The 21,399-nt window shown below is 36.5% G+C and overlaps 3 protein-coding genes across 3 annotated transcripts; 2 read left to right on the top strand and 1 right to left on the bottom strand.

Annotated features, from left to right (window-relative positions):
- Window positions 1,542-3,259, top strand: LOC109725176 (fibroin heavy chain-like). Its single transcript, XM_020254267.1, has 2 exons — window positions 1,542-2,439; window positions 2,531-3,259. Exons 1-2 carry the CDS (start codon window positions 1,560-1,562, stop codon window positions 3,175-3,177), a joined length of 1,527 nt encoding a protein of 508 aa, XP_020109856.1. The 5' UTR covers window positions 1,542-1,559; the 3' UTR covers window positions 3,178-3,259.
- LOC109724971 (tetraspanin-7-like) lies at window positions 5,097-7,879 on the top strand. Its single transcript, XM_020253988.1, has 2 exons — window positions 5,097-5,687; window positions 7,200-7,879. The coding sequence occupies exons 1-2, from the start codon at window positions 5,187-5,189 to the stop codon at window positions 7,509-7,511; spliced, it is 813 nt and encodes a 270-aa protein (XP_020109577.1). The 5' UTR covers window positions 5,097-5,186; the 3' UTR covers window positions 7,512-7,879.
- LOC109724969 (protein ECERIFERUM 3-like) lies at window positions 8,551-21,108 on the bottom strand. The gene is made up of 11 exons (XM_020253987.1): window positions 20,810-21,108; window positions 20,432-20,652; window positions 19,155-19,387; window positions 17,576-17,795; window positions 15,379-15,500; window positions 12,774-13,030; window positions 12,585-12,692; window positions 10,046-10,252; window positions 9,832-9,942; window positions 9,527-9,700; window positions 8,551-9,023 (listed from the first exon to the last, which is right to left on the bottom strand). The coding sequence occupies exons 1-11, from the start codon at window positions 20,858-20,860 to the stop codon at window positions 8,868-8,870; spliced, it is 1,860 nt and encodes a 619-aa protein (XP_020109576.1). The 5' UTR covers window positions 20,861-21,108; the 3' UTR covers window positions 8,551-8,867.

Genomic DNA, 21,399 nt, shown 5'->3' on the forward strand with positions numbered 1-21,399 from the left:
CTTCGTTGCCAAATGAGTATCAACTTTTTGTTTAAAATTTCGCTGTTATGGTGCAAAGTTCCATATTATTGTTATGGCATAAATTAATCAAAAGCATATAATGCTCATTCAGATTGTGAAATGCATGAGTAGTGTTGATTGTTACAGATATTTATTTAGTATAATGCTTTTTCTTTTTTTAAAAAAATTTTTGCTGCAGAAATGAAGAACTGGATGTTAATCTTGAGGATGTGATGATTATGGAAGATTATCTCCTTGCGTAAATGCCTCTGAAAAATCTCACATTTCATATTATGCTGTCGAAAACTTAACTTTGTTCATATTAATGTTGTACTTAGAAAAAAACTTTTTGATGTAAATGATTGCCGTACTCGAGGCTACTTTCTTGCAAGAAACTGCAGTTTTGAGTGGTATTTGTGAGACATATGTTTGGAAAAATCCTCTTTTTGTTATGCACCTGAAGCTACTTTTCTTAATCAAATATGCGATACATAATCAATGCAAGTTGAATTGGGCAGGATTCAGGTTCACAAAAACCGCAAACTAATACTCGAAAATGGCTAAATGAAATAAACGAAGGGTTTGGTGGTTGGTACCCGAGACCCAAGAACTCGGAGGCCCACTTCTGAAAGCTTCTTTAACGGAACTCTCCAGTATGTGAAAATGTTTAGAATGTAACAGTTATATTACTGATGTGGTGTTTCCAACCAATGAGATTTTTTTTTTTGAGTTAACCCATCCCATTATGGTTATTAGAATTTTTTTTTTTCACTTTTTTCTCAGAAAGAGAGATGTGATTGGTTGGTAAATAATGATGCGCTGTAAGCGTTACAATGTAGACTCTCTTCTAATATTTACCTATCATATTACAACATTATCTCAAATACATACATACACATATATTCCTAGTATAAATGTGCATATATTATATACGAGTTGAGCTCCTGGGCTTTTGAAAGCACAAGAACATTTGTACTTGTGACCTATAGCAGTCGGATCATCTTAAGATCCGTACAACATTATTAAAGATGATCCTGTTAAGTTTTCTTTATCGGTGTTTATGAATCTTGAAGCGATTCGACGGCTAAAAAAGTCACAAACATGGCTAAAAAGTCATTTTGTGCTTGTGATTTTTAGCAGTCGAATCGTTTTAAAATCCGTACAGTACTATTAATAATAAATTTTGTTAAGTCTTCTTTACTAGCTAGTACGGTTACCATTAAAAAGAGCCATAAATACAAATGTTCGTATATTTTTAAAAATACAGAAGCTCGCGTGTACATTACCAAAGATTAAAGTTCCAAAGTATTAGGTGAGACCCACATGGGGGAATCCAATCACTCGCCGCGAGAACACCTGCGACCGCATACTCGCGTCCAAATCGGACCGTGTGCGGACGTGGCCTGGGCACGCTTTTTACAGCACCATCATGTGATCTCCCCCATTTATTCCTAATCCCAATCACATGCTTTGCCCTATATATATATAGCATTGGCTAATTCGCTCCTTAATTAAAACAACACGCATTGATCAGGAGCAGGCTTCTGATCACTGTATGTATGGCACACTGCAAAGCACTTGCTGTGGCAGCACTTCTTGTGCTGTCCCTTTCTTTCCGCGTCGCGAAGGGTCGACCGGTTAGGAAGGACTTGGGTGTGGGACTGGGCGGTGGATTAGGGCTTGGTTTGGGGGTCGGACTTGGGTTAGATGGTTCGGGTTCGGGCTCGGGCTCGGGTTCGGATTCTGCTTCTGCTTCTAGCTCGGGCAGGGGATCAGGCTACGGAGCGTGGTCTGGTCCCAATGGGGGTTATTATGCATCCTCCGGTGCCGGGGTAGGTTATGGTTCCGGTTCGGCCTATGGCTCGGGCTCCGGAACTTATGTTGGGTCGGGTGGGGGTTCGGCTGTAGGTTATGGTTCGGGCTCAGCATATGGCTTGGGCTCTGCAACGGGCTTAGGTGGTTCATCTAATTTTGGTGGAGGGTCTTATTCTGGGTCTGGCGGGGCCTCGGGTTGCGGTCATGGCTATGGCTCAAGTTGTGGCATGGGCTTGGGTTCAGGTTCCGCCACATCAGCCGGTTCGGGTGGGGGAGCTTATGTTGGTTCGGGCTCAGGAACCGGTGCACCATCCGGTCTTGGTGGGCGGCCTTCCACTGGTGGTGGTAGTGGTGGTAGTGGTAGCGGTACTAGTGTAGGCGCTGGTGCTGGTGCAGGTGCTAGTGTTGGTGCTGGTACCGATATTGGCACCGGTGCACGCGCTGGTGCTGGTGCTAGCGCCGGCACAAGTGTTGGCATCGGCACTGGTGCAAATGCTGGTGCCGGTTCAGAATCCAGTTACAATGATGGTTCTTCTGCAACACATGGTGAGAATTCTCGTTGCACACCTGGAGCCGGCCCGAGCTCCGACTCAGGTTCAACCTCAGCATCTTACGGTGCATCAGGTAAAAGTTGGATTGTCACTCTAATCCAAATGATTGTTCAATTTTCCTTCCGACTTGAACTTAATCATGTGCTCTAATTTTGGTACATTAGGTAGTGGGTCATACTCCGATTCGAGTTCAAATGCCAATTCCGGCTCGTGGTCTGGTTCCGGAGCAAATTCTAATGCCGCTTCTGGTTCGGGATCCACCGCTTCGTCGAGCTCAAGCTCAGAAGCAGGCTCAGGTGCACCATCTAGCAGCAAAACAAGCTCTTATGCTAATTCTGGCGCAAACTCGGGTGCAGCCAAAGGTGCATGGTCCAACGCAAATTCGGGAGCAAGCACAAGTGCACAATCTAACTCCAACTCGGGCTCCACTTCTAGCTCGGACTCATCTGCAGGCGCTTGGTCCAACTCGGGCTCGAATTCAGCTTCCGGCTCAACAACAGGATCAGGCTCTGGGGCTTGGTCTAGTTCAGGCTCGAACTCGGGAGCAGGGTTTGACACACGGCCCAGCTATGGTGCCGGTTCCGGTGCCGGCTTTGGCCAAGGATTTGGTTCAGGATTCAGATACAACCACGTTCCTGGGTTTGTGAGCGGGTCAGGCTACGGCGTAGGTTCAGGATATGGGTTTGGTTCCGGATCGGGGTTCGCTCAAGGTAACGTATATGGGTCGGGGTCGGGGTCGGGTTCGGGTTTCGGATATGGAGTTGGTACCGGTGAAGGACATGTAGTGGGGCCAAAAGCAGGGCATAATTGATGAGAAAGTACTCGTGTGGGAGCTTTTTTTGATCAATGCATGCTTGGGAATAAAAACTTTGTGACCTGGAATTTATGCATCCAATGTGCTTAATGCTCTATTTTGCAAGCTTAAATAAAGTTTATAAATAATGTTTTGAATTTTTTTTTTTCATAATCTTTTATAAAGCAATCCGTAATGTGTCGTTTTCGCATCCTATATGTGGTAATTTGTCAAAGAATAAATTCATGCCTACAACAAGTGCATCCTAATATTTTTATACGATATATTTTGTACGATCTCATATTTCAATCCAACTATCTGTAAAACTATTTTTTTTTTTTCTTTTACATACAGAAATCACACTGTTAAATTAAAAGAATGCAGTATATGAAGAATTAATAAATTCATGATGCAGAAGTATACAAATGGAATAGATGCAAGGAACAAGTTTTACTTCCCAATAAGTACTTAAAATAATGATGTCAAAAGTTTAGGGGCTAAATCGAAATCTTATTGAAATTTTAGAACCTCAAATGTTAAGGGCTTAATTACACTGTATTATACTATACTTTATAGATATTTTTTTCACTCCTTACACTGTACTATTTTTTTTTTTCAAAGACACAACTCAACTTTTTTTTTTTTTTTTTCATTCTACACTATAATATAATTTTATATAAAATTGTTAAAAAAATATTGATTAAAAGTAACAAAGTATATATTCAACTTCTTTTGACATAAAAAAATAACAAAATTTATAAAAATAACAAAAAATTAATTAGAAATATGTTGATAGAATAAATTCTTAATGAGTTATCATGTAAATTTATTTAATATTTTTTCTGCTCTTCAACTTCAACTGGTGTTTTTTTTCTAAAATAATAAATTTTTTATAATAATGGAACTAGGCTGGAATGCTGTTAACAGCACCAAGCACCTGGTGCTACCAAGTTTTCTGCCCTTGGATAAATAAATGTACGGTTAGGATGATGTGGGTCCTCTAGGGTTGAGTGAGTTGTTGGTTCAATAATATAATCTAATAAGTGAAAATAGTCAAATGGTTGAATCTAATGGCAGAAAACTTGGTAGCACCAAGTGCTTGGTGTTATCGATAGTATTCCAGCCGGACTCATAATAATGTAAAGATTAGTGAAAAAAATAGTATAAGATAGAAAAATAAAAACAAATCTAAAATATTATGTAAAGATTGATAAATAATAATATGATAATATAATAGTGTCTTTGAAGAAAAAATAGTATAATATAACAAATAAAAAAGAATAATAAAGTAGAGTATAGTAGAATATAATTAAGCCAATATTAAAGTAAGAAGTTTGAGAACCAAAATAAAACTCTGCTTAAAGTACAGAGACTAATAATGCAATTTAATCGTATTGTAACCACCTATAAAATTTTATTTAAACTCGAATTCGAATGACGCGGGTATGCTAGATTCTAAATGGATAGGGTTTCACATGCACATATAAAATATAAAAGTATGACGGATTTGGATATGAATTTTGTCTCTATCCGAAATCTGAACTTAATCAGAATTAATTTTATATTATATAATATATGTAAATGCTTGATATTTAAGTTTGTATTTTAAAAAAATTATATTTTAATATAATATATTTTGGAATATGATAAAATATTTTAGGGTTCAGATTTTTAGGTTTGATCAGATTTGGATTTAAGTATTTTTATATATTTATATTCTAATAAAATATATTAAAAATAAATAATTATTTTGGATTCGGATTTTTAGTTTTTTTTGTCCGAATATGAATTTTCAAAATCCCTTAAGTTTGAATTCAGATTAGGAATCCAGATTTTGGGTTCGGATTTTGAAATACCCCTTCCGAATCCGACCCGTTAACATGACTCCTCTTCACTTCCCCGTTCGCTTCGTCACGGAACCAAAAAGGTAACCACCTTTCTCTCTCCACATTCCACATTCTCTCTCTCTCTCTCTCTCTCTCTCTCTCTCTCTCTCTCTCTCTTGCGTTCTCGCTCTCGCGTCGCCAATGGTGCGCGTGAGCAATGGCGTGCTCGGGGCCCTCAACGTGGCGGCGCTCGTCCTCTCCGTGGCGGTGCTCGGCGCCGGGCTCTGGCTCGGGCACCGCGCCGGCACCGACTGCGAGCGGTTCCTGCAGCGGCCGATCGTGGCGGTCGGCGCCTTCCTCCTCGTCTTCTCCCTCGCCGGGATCGCCGGGTCCTGCTGCCGCAGCTCCTGCCTCCTCTGGCTCTACCTGCTCGCCATGTTCCTCCTCATCCTCCTCCTCTTCTGCTTCACCCTCTTCGCCTTCCTCGTCACCAACAAGGGCGCCGGGTGGGTCGTATCGGGGAGGGGGTATAAAGAGTATCGCCTCGGGGATTACTCGCACTGGTTGCAGAAGAGGGTGGAGAACGACGCGAACTGGGCGAAGATCCGGAGCTGTTTGCAGGACGGGAAGGTGTGCGAGAGCCTCGGGAGGAGGAATCAGACGCTGGATCAGTTCATCAACGACAACTTGTCCCCGATTCAGGTAAGATATCTTCTTTTTTTTTTTTTGCTTTTTTTTTTTTTTAACCTTTTCGTGAGTTGATTGGGGGTTTAAAGATCGCATTTTGAGATTTGGGTCGTGTTTATTTGGTCCAAATTTGGGGATTTTCGGTCCGAATTAGTGGATTTGGGAGTTAGGTATTGTGCATTTCAGTACATTGTATTGGGGTTTGGTGGGTAATATTTTGGTGCGTAAGTGCATTGTCTTGGAACTCAGGTGAATTTGCGTAATTTGTTCTTTAATGATCTCATTTTGGGGTTTGGGTCTCATTGATTTGGTCGAAATTTTGAGGTTTTTGGTCCGAATTTGTGGTTTTAGGACGTGGGTATTTTTTTTTCTTTTTTCTTTTTTTTTTTTCGGCGCGTTGTGTTGCGACTTGTTGGATCAGTACACTAACGACGATTTTATCCCCTATTCAGTTGAAATTTTTGACTTGATTGGTACTTTAAAGATCTAATTTTGGGATCTGGGTCTTTTTTATTTTGTCGAAATTTGGAGATTTTTGGTCCGAATATGTGGCATTTAGTGTTGTTTGGTGCATTGTGTTAGGGGTATATGTTGGGTTTATTTCTCCATCACCATTTTCTCAATGAGATCTCAATGTAGTTCTCAACTCTCTTTATCGTTTTGTTAGGGTTTTATGGTTACTCAAACAATGGCAATATCAAAAGTTTCCCTTCTCTCTTTTGCCTGTTTGTTGAACTTGGAAGGTTTGACCTGCATATTTCTTTAGTTGCTAGGCCTAAAAGTGATCTTTTGCTTCTTTTAATGAATTGAGATTACATGCACTTTAAAATTATTTGGGTAGATATAGTTGTTGATCTACACCTCCAGGTTGCTTTGACTTCCTCTTGAACTACAGGCTTTTACAATCTTTGTTGTTGCTCAAGTCTACATTAGATCAGCATTTGACACTTTGTGGGGCTGATCTAACTTTTTGCTATTTCCCTTTCCTGTTTGGGAAGTTGGGAAATCTCAACCTTAAAGTGAGTAACTGCACTGAAAGATATGGTCTAGCACTAAAAAAAAGGCAACTAGCTTAGCTTTACAGCTGCAAGGAGTTTTATACTATATCAGTGTTGATTACTTTGACCAATTCTGCACTCATCTTCCATCTGCTTGATTTCACATAGTTGGCCTTCTGTTCTTTATGTATTTGCTTAATAGAACTGCTTCAATTTATTGTTTCATGGGTAGTCCTGTTGCATTTAGTATCTGGTGAAGGAGTTCGCTTATTTGGGTTTACATTGATAGAAGCTTAAATTTAGGACCTACCTAAAGTGATATTTACATTTATTTTTCGCAATTTAGTTCCATCTAGAGAAGAGTGATCAAACTTAAACCAGGAGAGTAAAGATAAATATGCTTCTTAAAAACTCTTAATACATACTTTGGCGTCAGAATATCTGTACTGCTGAATAATTCTAGTCAATTTCTCTTTTGCTTACTCATTTGAACTTTCCAACTTCATTTATATAATCCACACGGAACCAGTCCGGATGCTGCAAACCTCCGACAGCATGTAACTTCACCTACCAGACTGAGACAGTGTGGATTAAACCCATCGGGTTTAACTCCACCGATAATCCGGACTGCAACACCTGGTCGAATGATCAAACCGCGCTCTGCTACGATTGCCAATCTTGCAAGGCAGGGGTGCTCGCCAACCTCAAGAATGACTGGAAGAAGGTTGCCACCGTCAACATCATCATCCTCATTTTCCTCATTGTGGTCTATTCCATTGGGTGCTGTGCCTTCAGGAATAACAGACAGGATAATTCCTATCCTTATCCGGGCTGGAAATGAGGACAAGTACGGTGGATAGCTCGATTCAGGCCAGTGCTTCTTCATGCCCTCGATTACTATCGTTTCGATTCTTTTCTTCAGTTTCTATATCTTTGGAGCAACATCGCTATCTGTTGCATGTTAGCGTAGGGTACAAATATCTGTTGTAAGGATGTTGCATATGCGTCCATGTTGTAACAGCTCGTGTTTACTGCTTAATTCCATATTCTCTTTTGTTCTATACTTGAGTACTGAGACGTGCTCTCCTTATGAATACTATGCGCTCCTTAATTTATGTTAATTGTAAGATGTGTACATCTTAGATAATAGTGGAATGCAACTGTTATATTGATCACTTAAATAAGATTTAGCTTAAAGTTGCAACATTCTATAGGAGACTCTCTTTTCATGGTCGTGCAACATATCTTTGACCTGAAAGCATGTATTGCGTAATTCTGAAACTTCTGATATATGGTTGGGGAGATCGATCGTGAAGTTGGTGGTGCATGGGATCATTTGGTTGCTGTGAGTACCCTAGGATATTCTCAATATTTTTTGTGCTTTTCCCCCACTAGATGATTTTCTTGAAATAAAAAGGAAAATATGCACCATAATTATAGATTGAAAGGTGGTAGCAGATTGAGGAACTCTACCTGCACAAGATTTTGCTTTATGAATGGCTAAGGTAATTTATTGGCATTCAATATGATGCCACCTTTTAAAGCCTCATTGAGTAGAGTGATCTCCTTTGGTATAGAGAGGTGCGAGAAAATGTAGAGCTCGTAGAGCAAAATTCTTTGACCATTTTATTTCAACATGAAAAACCTACTGAATCCAAACTGGTTCCACACTCTGCTCATCATATCAGTTGTATCCAGGAAAGATTTACGTAAATCTTTGATTAGTAGTAAGGGATTGTGTAAAGCCAGACTAGAGAAAAACAAATTCAGGAAACTTGATGAGGTTCATAATCAGATTCGCTTCAATTTGTGTGATCTATAAAGGTAATGATGAGAGGAGAACATGAGTCTTCATTTTGTTTTATTGAGACAAATTCAGATGCAGATAATGACTCTCCAGAATTGCTTTAAGCTGTTCTTTAGAAATTGTTCATACTACGTAAGTATTGAGAAATCTTTTCTGCGTTCACGCTTTTAAGTATATTATATAGATAGCTCGATGGCATGAAACTCCTCCGTTTCCTTATCATAAGTCCTCCCACATATATTTAAAAGAATAGCACTATAGTGCAAGCATAGAGTCCTATTGTAATATGTATTACATATGTATATGCGAGAGCTATGCTTCTTGTGTTACATCAGGTAGGAAATGAAACCAAGAAGGATGAATGGTGTTATTTGTCGGCCTTCCCTTCGCTCAAACCGGTGTTAGCCCGTGCTTCAGTGCGGCTTTCCACACGACGTCGATGCGGTCCACGTCAATGGCCCCAACCTCGTGGTGGCTCCATCCCTCCAGGAAATGCACGACACCGCCGGCGTGGCATGCGTGGACGACTCCTCGCTCCATGGTGTACTGTTTCATTACCCCAAGAAGAAATAAAGACATCAATTCCACCAGTAACAAGGAAGGTTTGAAATGTTATTTTCAGGTTATATTTCGTCTTAAGCTCCTAGAGTTATTTATGATTTCGAAGTTTTAGTTTTTCAAGTTAGTTTTGGAACCAAGTTTCAGATAGCTGTAAGTTGAAATTGAGGAACTTATGGTTTTAGTTCTTAAATTGCGTCTGAAATTTCAAACCATAGTTATAGTAAGTAGATGAAAGGCCATTACTAGCTTCATCCCTTGAAGTTGTCAGTTTCCGATCTGAAACTTGGCAGTATCAGAATTGCTGAATTGCTAAATTGCTATATTAAAGTAAGCCGCGATTCAAATCTAGTTGAAAACACATCGAGTTACTTACTATTTGTTCAAATCAATTAAGAGTGACATGGTGTTTTAGGTGAGAGCTTTATAGAATCACAGTAGTAGCAAGAGATCAAGTAAGAGAGATTGGTTGCTTTTGCCTTTTCTTTTACCTCGCATATTCCTAGTCCTTGAACATCCTTGGGGAGCCTCATCGCGGCGAGGTTCCCGTAGGTGCAGTCTCTCCTGAAGCCGATCATCGGAGGTACGACAAATTGGTGGAAGTGCGTGCCCGGCGGGGCCAAATGCTGCTCTCGCGGCGACAGCCATTTCCCAACAATCCATGTCTGCATCAAGAGATTAGAACTTCTTGTGTTCAATCTTCTATTTGCCCCACCATAACCATATCCATAATGAGTTTACTACAACCATCGATTCTCATTCACTCATTGCCATCTTAATTGCGAATTTTTCGTACCTTGCAATTCTGTGCTGCCTGATACTTGGTGACCTGAACAAGATACTGTTGAGACTCTGCTGGGGCTTCCCTCTGAATCTTCAGAAATCTTTCTGTTGAAAGTGTCAGCATCTGCAAGAAATAATTTTTTTTAAAAAAAACTTAGTTTGATTAAATTAAACAATGTACTGTTATGAAAAGTTTCGTGAACTAGTTGGGCTTCTTATGATCTTACCAGAACCCTAATTTTCTTCCTACATAGGTACAGCGCAATTGCTCTTCCTAGCTTTGATGTTGCGCCGGTTATAAAAACTTCCTTCACATTGTTAGGGATTTCATTGAGGATAACTGCTGCTGTTAAGGTGTTGCCATGTACCACTCTGACTTTTAGATCAGGGTGCTTGCTCACAAACAGTGTCCCGCCACCATTCAGTGCTTCGTTCTGCAACATTAGGAACAAAATTAGGGGGGGGTTTCTTGAGACTTTAATCCTCATAAGATTTTGAGTACTTAGGTCATGAGTAATGATACTTTCTTTTTTTAGGGTTGGATAAGAATCATTTTTAGTATCAAACATGTCTGAAAGTGACAGTGTTAAAATTTTACATCTGGCCAGCTAGGAAAAGTAAATGTGAAGTACTTAACATTAATTATCTCATTCCTTTGTGCAATTAAGTAATATTTATGCAACATCTTTTTAAAAAATTCGAAATAAATATTGATTCTAGCACAAGTTCGAGATGCATGTTTGGTGCAGAGCAAAATCTGAATTTTCTCTTGCAACAGGAGGTTAAAATAAAATTGTGAGTGTCCAAAGCAGAAGCTCCACTTTAATGCTTCCAATTTTGAAGCAAAAAGGAACTATTTGATATATTTCAATATACTTCGTCAAATAATATTAGAATGTGTTTGAAATAAATGATTTCTTATGTAGGTGTTTGGTATGATGGGATGTTTGATTTGTAAGAACTCTATTCCAATTTTGATTTCTGGGTAAAATGTGAGTGTCTCCTTATCACCCTTTTTTCTAGTTTGGCCTAAGAGATCAGATTGATAATTGAATTGGAGTCAAAGCCTGGCAGGGCTAAACCAGTGCTCAATTAGTGTCAGGCTAAACCAGTGCTCAATTAGTGAGGTGGGTCAGGGTCAGACCCATGCTTGGATCATCAAAGCTGTAAACATTAAACTTAGGATTAATGATTGGAGATGTTAGTGCTGCCCTGTCACATTAAATAGGGCCCATTTATGATCTATTGGAGATGTTAGTGCTGCCCTGTCACATTAAATAGGGCCCATTTATGATCTGTCAAGACCACTGGGTCCTTCAGCAATACATACTAGAAAAAAAAAACAAAAAAATCAAAAAAAGTTGGTGGGCTCCGTTTTTAGAGAGAGAGAGAGAGAGAGAGAGAGAGAGAGGGGGAAAGGGGGCGGTGGTGATGGGCACACGCGGCGCCCATCCCGCACCGTGCCGAAACAAATTGTTTGGGCACGGTGCCCACGAAATTTTTGTCCCCTGAAAGTTATTTTTTGAGCAGAGTATTAATTTTTAGGGATAGTTAGCTAGCTATCTACCCCTCAAAACTTCTAGAATTATATACTTCCAAGTTTTTTTCGATGTTCGAACTTTCAAATCGACGATCGGTTCCATTAGACTTGATCTAGAGTATTTAAAGTATCTAAAAAATAAATTTTGTGATTTTTCGATATTATTTGCTTAGTGATCGAAGTGGCTCAAAATCAACGGCTGAAAATAAAAATCTTACAAAATATGATGATATGATATTAAAATTTTAGATCAAAGTCATTGATCTTGTTTTATATGGTATAAATAATTTTCTATCAAAATTTCATATGATTTGGATATTTCTACACCGTTAAACTTGCAAACGGCTCACCACGGCCATTAAAATTATTGATTTTGAGCCCCTTCGATCACTAGGCAAATGATATCGAAAAATCACAAAATTTATTTTCTAGGTACTTCAAATACTCTAAATCAAGTTCAACGGAGTCGATCGTCGATTCGAAAGTCCGAACATTGAAAACAACTTGGAAGCACGAAGGGCTCCGTGCTTCCAGAAGCATACCAGTCCACTATATATATATATATATATATATATATATCCTTCATATATTATTTCGTTATTCAAAAAAATTTTGCTGTTAATATCTGTTAAATCATTTCGGGTTAAATTTTTACCAAAGTTAAAAAAAAAAATCAAAATACCTCTTTTACTCTTAATTTAAGGATAAATAAAAAAGTTGGTGATCGTAGAAGGATATATTTGAAAGGGTGAAAAGTCAAAAATACTTTTTGTGCCCCTAATTTAAAGACAAATTAGAAAAGTCAGTAGCAGTAAAATGACATATTTGAAAGGAAAAAATAGTAATTTTATAAAAATAACGACCGTTCCTAATAGTTTACTAACATAATTTACCTCTAACATTAAAAGAATTATATATATATATATATATATATATTAGTCTTCTAAATGGTAAAAAAGAAAGTCTAGAACATTTCAAAACATTTAAGCACTTGCCACTAATTATTAATGCTCCCACATGGCTCTTCCTAGTGCTTTCTTGCATCTTTCCTATCCTCTTGTCATGTTTTAGTTTAAGAATCACAGTACAGCTCTCTTAGAACAACCGGATTTGATCAGAACGTCTATTTTTAAACTTCTATGCCGTGGGTTTAGATTTTAGAATGTACCTTAAGTATATATTGCAATCACACAGTTAAATTTCTGACAAAGAAGAAATTACAGTACCTTATTCAGTGCAGCTAAGCTGAGCACCTTCACTCCCATCTTATCCGCCCTGAGTATCGCTAACTCGATCTGATCATTGATACCGTCCCTCGCGAACGGCAAAAAATACTGCAGTTGCGATTGATGTATAGTGAAAATCATTATTAAGAACTTGTTAAAATACATGATGATGAAAGCAGATGTTTTTACCTGAAACCCGTATCTTGGCACTGCCCAGGTTTGGTGGAGCCTGCCTCTTAGGTTGTAGAAGGTGACCAAGAAGGTTTTCGACCGGAGCCACATTATGAGCATGGCCATGAACGCGAGCGGCCACAAGGGCAACAAGATGAGCTTGAACACGAAGGGCTTCGCGCTGATCGAACGGAACACGAACGCGACGTGAATGGAGGAGATCACATCCACGACGTGCGCGAGGAAGACGAAGTCGGGGACCTGGTCATTCTTACCTGCAGAGATTGGTCTCAGAATAGTTTAGCTTCTCACTCAATCAAGTGTGGTACAGAAATAACATGATCTGTAGTGTTATCTCATTGTAAACTTAACATAGATTGTTTTGTTATAATTTGCAATCACTAAGTTAGAAACCAAACTGTTGTAGAAAAATTTAAAGTTGAGTTACTTGTGTATCAATCTTGATATGGCATAGTCAATATTAGATCTAGTATCCAATTGATTAGGTACATTATAGAACCAATGATCTCGGCATATCTCTCCTGATTTATAGGATTACTAGTGTGTTTTGCAAGCTGAACACTATGATTGAAAGGTGTGAAAACAGAAGAGCAATTAGAATATTCAAATTTATCAAGAACCATTCAGATATAATGAGATTATGTGATCTAACAATCTTCATTTCTAAGATTACATTTGCCTCACCAAAATCCTTCATATCAAAATGGTCCGATTAGAAGGAAAACTTATAGTGAATGAGATATTAAGTGAAATCCAGGTTGGTTTTTAGGCATCTAAATTGTGAATAAGAATGAATAAGGGCATGTTTGGTGCAAATGATGCTTCTAGCTATTCAAAGAGAGCTTTCGCTAAAATCTTGCTAATGGATTTTAGCTGGATCTTTTGCTTTTGGGTCTCGAAGGTTGCTTTTTTAATCAAACTCAAAACTCTACATTTTCGTTTCTCAGATATTCGATTTTTTATTTTCAAATAGAGAAACAAATTCAAAAGCCAGATCAAATAACCACTAAAATAAGTCGCAAAAGTGTAACTATTTACCTCCAAAAAAAAAAGGAAAAGATTTACCTTAAAAAGCATTAATGAAGATTGACTTTTAAACTTCATGATATGATACTTTGAACTCTTTTTGGTTAGCAATGCAAACCTAACATTAATTTCAGACACCATAATACCACACCATCTGGTCATGTGTGACTCCAGATAATGAGTGTTGGCTACATCCTCAAAAATAGAAACCAGCCTTTTGGTTCTGGAATAAATGCACACTCCAATATAGAAACCCTAGATTAATTGATTCTAAGCACTTATTCAAGTGCCTTTTTGTGAAAACATAGTAAGTGCTTCTTTAAAAAGTTGAGTGCATTGGATTATGTGAAAAGCCAATGTTTTATAAAATTAGAAAGCCCCACATAGGCTTAAAGGGTTATAGGGGTCCATTACTTTTACCACTTAGTTAACATTTCACCCTCAATGGGGCTCCTCATTACATGAGAGAGAGAGAGAGAGAGAGAGAGAGAGTAGACACAATTAATTATTGACCACAAACATACAATTGAGGTGTGGGTATATGCACATTTACTAGCACTTACAACTTGCACATGATCAATTAACTATTGGCTTTTTGTGCCCTACCATTTGACCTAACAGCTGGTGTATTAATGGTACGATGATAAGCTCTCATGTCAAAAAAGTAATAAAAGGGTATAACAAACTTTTTAATTATTTGACGCATCTGTATAATCTAGTGGCAGATGTACTATTTAGTTAGGTTTAATTACACTCTATTATACTATACTTTATGTTGGATCGTTGGGGCTAGCCATTAATCTAAAAAACTAGAGCTGTTAGAAATACGCAACCAATTTACTTAAAGCGTACAAATACAGCACATATGGATCTCGATTGTGGCTCTACCTAACCAATCTCACGCCACTTCAAACATGACTCGGTCCAACCCAGCCTCACGCCATTTCGAACATAACTCGGCCCAACCTGATCTTCCGTCATAGAATAGAATGCTGGCCCCTTTAAGCCAACGCCTTAGTATTATTTCTATTTACTTTATTGTACAATTTTTTCAAAAGTACTATTATATTATTGTAGTTTATAAATTTCTACACTGTATTTAGATTTATTTTTATTTTTCTATCTTATACTGTTTTTTTTTCTCGCCAATCTTTACAATATGCTAAACAACTCTATTGTTTTAGACAAAGTCTAATAACTTTATTAAGCGGCACTAACTAAATAGTAGAAAAAATATAAAATAAATCTTTATGATAGACTTGTCAAAAGCTTCTATCAAGTAATTTTTAATTATTTATATATATTTTATTATTTTTAAGTCAAAATGAGTTGAATATATACTTTGCCATTTTTAGCTAGTATTTTATAATAGTTCTTATATATAGTTATAGATTTATTGCTTATAGTATAGGAATTAAAAAAAAGGAAGAAGAATATTGAGTGATGCCCTTGAAAAAAAAAAAAAGTATAGTGTAGGAAGTGAAAAAATATCTATAAAGTACAGCATAATGTTGTTGTATAGTATAATTAAGCCTATACTTAGTTACTATTAGCAAATGTTTGATATGTAATGTACCTGATCTTATCTCCCTCTGCAACTCCCAAGAGTTTTCATTGAGGGTCCTCCCAATTGCATCAAATATAGGCATAAATAGGCAGAAATTTGAGTCCTTCTCTTTGTGATGTAAACTGTGGTATCTGCACACATTAAAAATAAAAAAAAAAACCATTTAATCATAATTTGGAACAGTAATTTGCAACAGGGTTAATTTGTAGATCTTTGAATCTCTTATCTCATAGTTAGATGAATATCTAGTAACATGGCACATATTAAAAGACCACTCACTTTCAGTACAAGTTTACTTTTTATTGACCCCCAAAAGTAGGGAACATAACCATCCGAATTATTAAATAGGAACTTAAGGGACCATTTGGAGTCACAAACAAAGTAATTAACTAAGCATGAACCAAACACTTAGATGAACAAACCATTCCTTATACAGTACAAGAAAATAATCTCTATGACTTGACTATAATTATCCAAATCTTGGTTGGTATACAATTAGACCCCAGTGTACAGCATTATTGGTGGCATTTAGTAGTACAAGAGTGTAATCTCTATCACCTAAATATAATTATATATCCAAATCTTGGTTTGCATGCAATAAGTGCTTTGGTACATTTATTACAATCAAAATTGAAACCCATATTTGGGGCATTAGATGGTCATTTGCTGTCAACTTGCGTAGGTACCACTATTATTAATTTCAAGCAGTTAGTTAGTATATACCTTTCACTCCAGACAAAGAGATCTGGGTTCAAATTAAACGATTCATGCGAGAAGAGATTTAGATTCGAATCCTAGTTTGTGTAAAATGGATGTGTGAAAATAAGAAAAAGTTACATTGGTACTTCGGTAGCAATGATGTGTCATGTGAAATGACAAAATATTGCAATAGGAGAAACTTATTGTATAGAGTTTTCCTTTTTAATTTGGGAAGGTATTTTCAAGAAGTGCGTTTGTAGTTTATAATATAATTATTGAAAATATAAAACTCTATCCTTTTATAATTTTTTGGTTTAGTTTTATTTAGCAATCCGCTGACAAAAAGGATAAAAAGTTACTTAATTTTATAAATCGTGTAATAATTATCGTTTATATTTGCATTTCACTATTTTATGTTTTATAAAAATATAACATTTTTTCACTAAAAAGGGGTAAATTTTTGTTATTTTCTTTTCTATTTTATCCATGGGGGACTCACACAACCACCCTATTTTCGCATAAGTTGGAATATAATTAAATATGGACCATTACCCCAAATTTAATATACCAACCAACTACTCTATTAAAGTGATAAATGATTTATTAGACATTGGCTCTATACTCATCTAGAATCGCATTATAATATTCTACTCCACCAATCTCTCTAACGCGGAATCGCTCGCTCATGTGAATTGCATCCGACTGTATATCATTTATTAAAATATATATGTTGTACTTTAACTAGTGTCTTTATAAAATCAGATTGATTATTCGACATGGTTACTTGGATTTGGGTACAAATTTGTTCGACTTTAATAACTATATTAGTAAACCCAATATGATTCAAAAAGAGAAAAAAAAAATTAAGTTTCCTTATTAATTAACTTGTGTACGTTTAAGTCTCCAACAAGTATTTCAACCAGAAGTAGTTCTTTTAATAGAACTACAGCTAGAAGTACTTTGTAGGGAATTGGACCAATTGAACTGTATTGTGCATCTTAATTAATTGCAACAGCTAGGACTTAGCCAATTGTAGTTAACAACTAAACCAAAAGGAAGCTTATTAATTATCTATGTAACTTCAATAAGTAATGCATAGAGTTAAAGCTTTTTGTATTATTTTCGATAACGGATATCTGATAATCTACGGCTCATAAACTTTCTAAAAATTAAATTATGTGATCCTCAACCAAATATAAGATCGTCTTTTGTGATCACTTAATCATCATTAGGTAAATAAGTTTCTACAAAGATCTGACACTGTAGATTGATCAATTGTATTTACTAGATGTCTTATAATTGAAAACGACTTCATAAATGATAAACGAAAAAGAAAAAGACTAGAAATGGAGGAGATATTAAAGGAGAGGCAGATAACTTTCTACAAAGATTTGATATGATAGATATAGATGGGTCATATTTATTAGATATTTTCAAAACGACTTTGTGTATAAATAGTAAAGGAAAAGAAAAAGGCTAGAAATGGAAAAGGTATAAAATCACTTACGTGGGGGTGTAAATGAGGTATCTGAGCAAGGGATAGGAATCAAAGAGCTCAAAGGGGAACACCTCCACATTGCTGTAGCCCATGCACCTCAAGTAGTCAAAGATGAAGGTGTGGCAATAGACCAATCCAAGAGAGCCATGCCCCATCAAAAAGGCCCCAAGCATTGGGGTCCCCATGGCCACAACTTGAACCAAGTGCTCCAAGGGTGTAGCATGCCCAGCTATTTCCAAAATGGCAAAAAAAATAAAAAAGAATCATACAAAAAGCGAATTAAATTACAGTTTGTTTCGTATAACATCAAAGTACTAAGTACGTACGTAGTAGCCATTTGCTTTGGTTTACACTGTTCCAAACAAATGTTAAAAGATATATAATTGTCTAGAGAAATAGTAAATCGACAACCAAAAAGATCCATGTTGTAATTCCTATAAATCAACCTCTTAATTAACTAAGGGTGGTTGGGGTTTACTAGTCTCTTTCTAAGTTTTTTTAGTTGAAGAGAAGGAGATGTGAGAAGCGTAGTGGAGAAAACAATTTAGTTTTTGAACGAGAGTGTCGCATCATTATAATCCATTTTGGATTGTTCCGAATACGACCTGCTCCGTGATAACGCTACGAAAAAACCATTCTTTCAATCCAACTTAATTTCAATCTAAGTGCTATAATTATTTATTCCTTTTATAATATTAAATCGTTAGAAAATTTTAAAATATTACATTAGATACGAATCATTTGTCTTGTACAGCCAAAAAGTAGCATCTACACATTCTTGTTTGTCATCTTTATGAATTTATAGTTCTCTTTCCCTATTAATCTATCTGTCTATAAGGTGCAGAAAAAGCATCTTGTTGCAAAGGTACTGGAAAAAAAAAATCAAGATTGGTAGGATGCTACTTTTCCACTATAACATATATATAGTTAGTATCTAATTAAAATAATATTTTTCTAGTGTTTTAAAGTTTATGGACAATAAAATCACTAAAATTAGTTAAGTGATGAGATCTACTACTGGTACCAAGAATTAACTCATGTTCTCTCAATTTTTTTTAAAAAAATACTAAAAATTTATTAATGTTTGCGAACTCTAGGACAGGGAGCGTTAAATGGACACCTCTTTTTTTGAATGTCCAAGTGAAATTTTTCTTAAGTGATAATGGCAAGAAGATACATAAGGATTTTGTATATATTTTAAATTTTAGCCTTTTTATTATATATACTTTTCTAATTATTTTAAAAGAAAATTACAAATTTTTTTTTTTTTATATAGACTATTTAAAAGTGGCAGATCATGGATCCTACTTGCTTACATTTGAATTTAAAGGCATCTATCTATGTATATATAGACCGGGTGCATGCATTTAATAATTTCTCACAAAAAGGACAGAACACAACTAAGCATCATTTAATGCATGAAAAACTCCCCAACCATCTATGTCACTTCAAGGAAAGCTGGAGGTTTTATTTCCACATTAAGAGCTTTCCCTTTCTCTACTTTATTGTTTCTCTTTTTTGTGTGTGTGTGTGTGTGTGTGTGTGTGTGTGTGTGTGTGTGTGTGTGTGTGGGGTTTTAATTACCTACCTGTGTAGGGCTGGGGCACTGGGGATGAGTGATGAAGAGAGTGGTAGTTGGTGAAGAGATAGCCTTTATGGAAACACCTGTGCACCCAGTAGAACACTGGCTCTGAGAGAGCCACATGCAGGAGCAGTGCAATTAAGCACCCTTTGAGGTCCAGCAATGGCAGGTCCTTCAGTGATGGGGCTGAGTTGAAGGCCATGGCACCAATTAGGGCTTGGAGGATGAGGAAGTTGTCCCTTCAATAAGAAGAAGAAGAAGAAAACAAAAGTGTAAGGAGAGCGTTGTGATTGTTTCCTAACATTTATCTTTTCACCAAACTAGTTTAATTCCTAGGCTATGTGTAATATCAGAGCTGGTCCTAAGTTTTCTTAGTTTACGACAAATTTGCTAGCCACTTATCTTCCTAGATAGGTTTTTTTAAAAAAAATTAAAAAATGAATGTGAATGAAAAAAAAAGTTAACAAAATAAAAGTAAGAGAGAGATAAATATAACAGAAGTAAATATATATTCTAATTGTATCTCCCTTGCTACGTACGAAGCACAACATGTAACCTTTTTTTAAAAAAAGAAAAGATCTTGTATTGGACTTATTATAAAATAACTTATATTTATCTTCTTTACAATATATGTTTCATATGTACTATTTTCTTTGAGCCTTTTTGATATATTTGGATTCCACAAATTGTTTCTTTTGCATTTCACTAATTTTCTTTCCTCAAACGATATTATTGCACTATATATTTCTTTTATTCTTTTTAAAATGAAAATAGTTTCATCCTTCTATAAGAATAATAATAAATCATTTCCTTCAGACTGTAATCAATCTCTATAATTTCACTGATCATTTTTCTATTTTTATTCTTAAATTTGAAAAACAAACCTGTCAACCATAATTTTTTTAAAATTAATTTTCTTTTCTTCCACTTTCATCCTTACAAAATATATACTAAAAGTGCACTCCTTGTATTCCTTAAGTTTTGTTCTTTTTTAAAAAAATTCTTTCTCTTTTCTTACAAGTATATATATATATATATAGAGAGAGAGAGAGAGAAGGGCTACTGTGCTATTAGAATTGTAGATTGAGTTAAGATCTTTTGTAGATTGATAATTTCCTATCAGATCTCTATTTCGGGTAAGAACAAAGAAGAAGATCAAAAAAGGAAAGGCCAAATTAATTAATGAAGAACTATTGTTTCTTTAATGATCATCTCCTGAAACCAAAAAAATAAAACGAGCAAATTAACAAACAAATAAAAAGATTTGGTTCAATTATTAGTACCAGTCCCACTCCTCGTCGATCTGCTTGAAGTCGACGCCGTCGTTGACGACGCGCCGCCGCCGCGTGAGGAAGAGCATGTTGCTGTAGGTGAACCACAGCTGGTGGATGAGCCCTCTCAGGGCAAAGAGGATGAGGAGGTGCAGAAACCATGAGTTCATCAACGTCCCCTTCTCCCATGCATCATGCACACCCTTCGCCATAAGAGGCCCATACAAGAGATACTGCATATATACATATATATATATATATATCCATGCATGCATGCAAACCACAACAGAATCAATACATCTACTTCAAAACATATGTATATATATATATGTATGTATGTATAGAGCATGATAAAAAGGAAGTGAAAAATAGAGAGGAAACACTTCATGCCTTGCATGATCCCAAGTTATCCCAAGGCCAAGAAGATAAGGGGGCAACCATTTCCTCTCCCCACCTTAGAGAGAGAGAGAGAGAGAGAGAGAGAGAGAGAGAGAGAGAGAGAGGATGAGGGGGGTGGGGAGAGAAGGGTTTTGCCCTATGTATATAACTTGTCCTGAGGGATGTGAGGGAGTTGGGGGGGTTCAAGCTTCTATATATATAGCACACTCTCTCAATTAATTTGCCTCTTTACATATAACAAAGGGGTTGGATTAGAGCAATGAACACTATATAGGAAAAAGTTTAGAGAGAGAGAGAGAGAGAGAGAGAGAGAGAGAGAGAGAGAGATTAACAGTGGGGAGAGTGAAGTATAGAGGGGTGGGCTTTAAATAAGGATGGGTAAGATTTACACCCAGCATTGGCCCTTTTTTTTATTCTTTCTATTGGGGGCTTCCTTCTAGATGAAGAGGCAATGCTCATATATGTATAGATATGTATCTTTCTTCTTTTCACATTTTGTGTGGACCCAACTACACATGCAGACCCTAAATTTAGAGAGATTATTGTCTGAACCTGATGTTTAACTGCATCTTATACACCAC

The sequence above is a fragment of the Ananas comosus genome, linkage group 19 (assembly GCF_001540865.1).
Source record: "Ananas comosus cultivar F153 linkage group 19, ASM154086v1, whole genome shotgun sequence".
Lineage (NCBI taxonomy): Eukaryota > Viridiplantae > Streptophyta > Magnoliopsida > Poales > Bromeliaceae > Ananas > Ananas comosus.